This window comes from Capsicum annuum, unplaced genomic scaffold, assembly GCF_002878395.1.
Source record: "Capsicum annuum cultivar UCD-10X-F1 unplaced genomic scaffold, UCD10Xv1.1 ctg82608, whole genome shotgun sequence".
NCBI classification, from domain to species: Eukaryota; Viridiplantae; Streptophyta; class Magnoliopsida; order Solanales; family Solanaceae; genus Capsicum; species Capsicum annuum.
The window spans coordinates 1-2,760 of NW_025893417.1; the positions used below are offsets into that span (position 1 = coordinate 1).

A 2,760-nucleotide genomic window follows, 5' to 3' on the forward strand; every position below is an offset into this window, starting at 1 on the left:
AATAAGGGTCCAAATGTTAGAGCGTGGTAAGTTTTAAACTTTAAATTGTTAAAATATTTACCAAACCGTTACATTGCTTTTACTATAGAAATATTTATATTTATTTATTGAAATTAACTTATCTTTCAATTGTTATAGTTTAACTGAAATTGAATTTACAGTTTTTTGTCGGTAGTTTATAGAAGTTGTTAAACTTTTACATATTTTTCATCATTTTAGTTATTATTTAAAATTAAAACTTAATTATTTAAAAATAATTAAAAAATAGTAAAAGCAATGGATATTTTAAAGGATGACATTTAGGTGAATGAGAGGGTTGCACCTTTTGTTATTAAGAATATATAGATATAGATATAAATATGAAATTTTTAATTAAACAAATTAACTCGTTTATATTTGCTACTTAGTTAAGTGTATAAGTTTTAGATTTTTTTTTTAAGAAACAAATGCAATAATGAATTACTAACATTTAGATTTGTTTACAATTCAATGCAGATGGATATTGTATATGATAAAATATGGTTGAATGAGAAGGTTGCATTATAATTAAATTTTGCTTGAAGTGATGCCAATATACTAAATGTATAAGCAATTTATGTGATTTAATTTGATTTTATTTGAATTTTGATTTAATGAATGTGAATTTCAAGTAAGAGATTTGTAATAAGAATTTTAAGTAAGAGATTTGTAATAAACAGTGTATGTTTGTACTTGTAAGTTGTTATTGATAATAGTATAGTTATGATCATAAAAAAAAAAGTGCAGTTTCATAAAACAAATTCAAAATCAATTTTGTTCTATAAAAAGTAGTATAGGAAGTTTGTATTTGTAAAGTGTTTTATATAATTGTGTAAAGGGGGTAACAATTATAACCAACTTACAAACATTCGAACTAAAAAAGTAAAATTGTGAAGTAACTGATAATTTGAAGTTGAAATTTGAAAAGAAAAACTATAAAATTGTAAAGTAACAAAAAGTATAAAATTGTGAAGTATCTGATAATTTGAATTTGAAATTTTCTGATTGTAAAGTAACGTAAAAGTTGCATTTGAAATTTATAAAACAACTAATGCAACAACTATTTCCTAACTAATTAACTAAAATAACATGTGTCAAAATTTAATGTTTCCACTTGGCTAAATGGAGGATTTGTCCTCTCCTTTTAATAATATATAGATTCCATCTCACTAATTAATTACAAAAATCCCTTCTAACTCATAAAAGTAGCTTATCTCCAGATACATCACAATTCACCCCTATTACTTCACCTACTGCGTCGCAAATCTCGCAAACTTAATATGAGTACATTTTGTCTATCGATTTGACTCAGTTACCCTGATTTTGTCCCTAATTCGATTTAGCCTTACTTGTGAGGAACTATTTGACTAATTGATTTCCTAATTTCTCTTTGCCCTTATTTAGTGTGACAGACAATCATTTACGTATTAATTATGATAAATTTAGATGATATTGCAATTGATTGATACTAATGTCTTTTACCCCCTCTTGACTTCCTTTAATTTCCTTATTTTGTTTATGGAAGATTTCAATATTAAGATTTAGACAGATTCTTATTTGTTTATTTGTGGCAACCATAGCATGATTGATGGAGTTAAGTGATTTACCTTATTGAATAATCTCCTTGATTGAATTATCAAATATTTTTCTTCCTTTTATTTTTGTGATCTTTTGCTATATAAACAACTCCTCCTCAAAGAATGATGAGACAACTTACAATTTACAAACTTTTTATAATAAGCTCACGTGAGTCCCTCTATTCTCAGCCAAGCATTTATTTTTATGCAGATTTAACTTATATACATTGATAACTTAAAAAATTTTTTTTAGCAATAGTAACCTGTAAATTCTTTATATATGAATCTCATTTTTCTTTTCCTTTCTTCCCATATTATAGTATACTATTCAACAACAACAATATACCCAGTGTATTCCCATATTGTGGGGTCTGGGGAAAATAAAGTGTACACAGATCATACCACTACCTCATGTGAAGTAGAGAGGCTGTATTGTAGTATACTATTCACTATGAAAAATTCCCAACAACCTCTTGCCATAGAGAGTTTTTCATATAGCTGGTTGTTGAAAAGAAAACCATCCATTGATGTCCTAACAAAATCCCCTAGACCCTCTTATAGTAGTCATGATGATGCTGAGGAAGAGTTAAAATTTATCGCTTATTTGTAAAGATTTCTAAAAGAAGAACAAAACTTCAACTTTGATGTTCATCCTGTTTCAGAATCTGTTTGTGCTGATGAAATCTTCTCTGATGGATATATCATGCCTCGATATCTTGATAGATCAAAGATTGAATCTTTTCGCGAAGCCTTCAATAATTTCAACACAAATTCATCAGTACCCTCAACTAGTACTCCTCCCACACCAATATCTAAAATTTCAAATTCCACAACTAGTCAAGCTGATTTTCTTGAAAAATGGAGGAAGTTTTCATGCAAAATCTTGGTTAAGTGGTTTGGATTCATCAGGCCAATCTCCAAAAGGATAGCAAGTTCAAGAAAAAGTACTGCAAAAGTTGATGAACTTCAAATAAAAGTAAGTGAAATTCAAAGCTGCAAGAGTACTACTGATACTTCATTTCAGGGATCTCCTCGTCGAATGTTGAAATCTTATTCTGTTGTCAATTGGTGTGGAAATGATAACAACCAAAGAAGTAGTAGTAGTATTAGAAGAGTTAAGAGTTTGAGGAAGGTGAAAAACTGGAGCAATATTAACTCACCACAT

The 2,760-nt window shown here is 28.0% G+C and overlaps 1 protein-coding gene across 1 annotated transcript; it reads left to right on the forward strand.

Annotated features, from left to right (window-relative positions):
• Nucleotides 1-35: 35 nt before the first annotated feature.
• Nucleotides 36-2,717, forward strand: LOC124895497 (the record flags this gene model as incomplete). Its single annotated transcript, XM_047405941.1, is given in 1 exon segment — nucleotides 36-2,717. A coding segment is annotated over 1 exon segment (842 nt), but the record flags the coding sequence as incomplete, so codon positions are not given.
• Nucleotides 2,718-2,760: the final 43 nt, after the last annotated feature.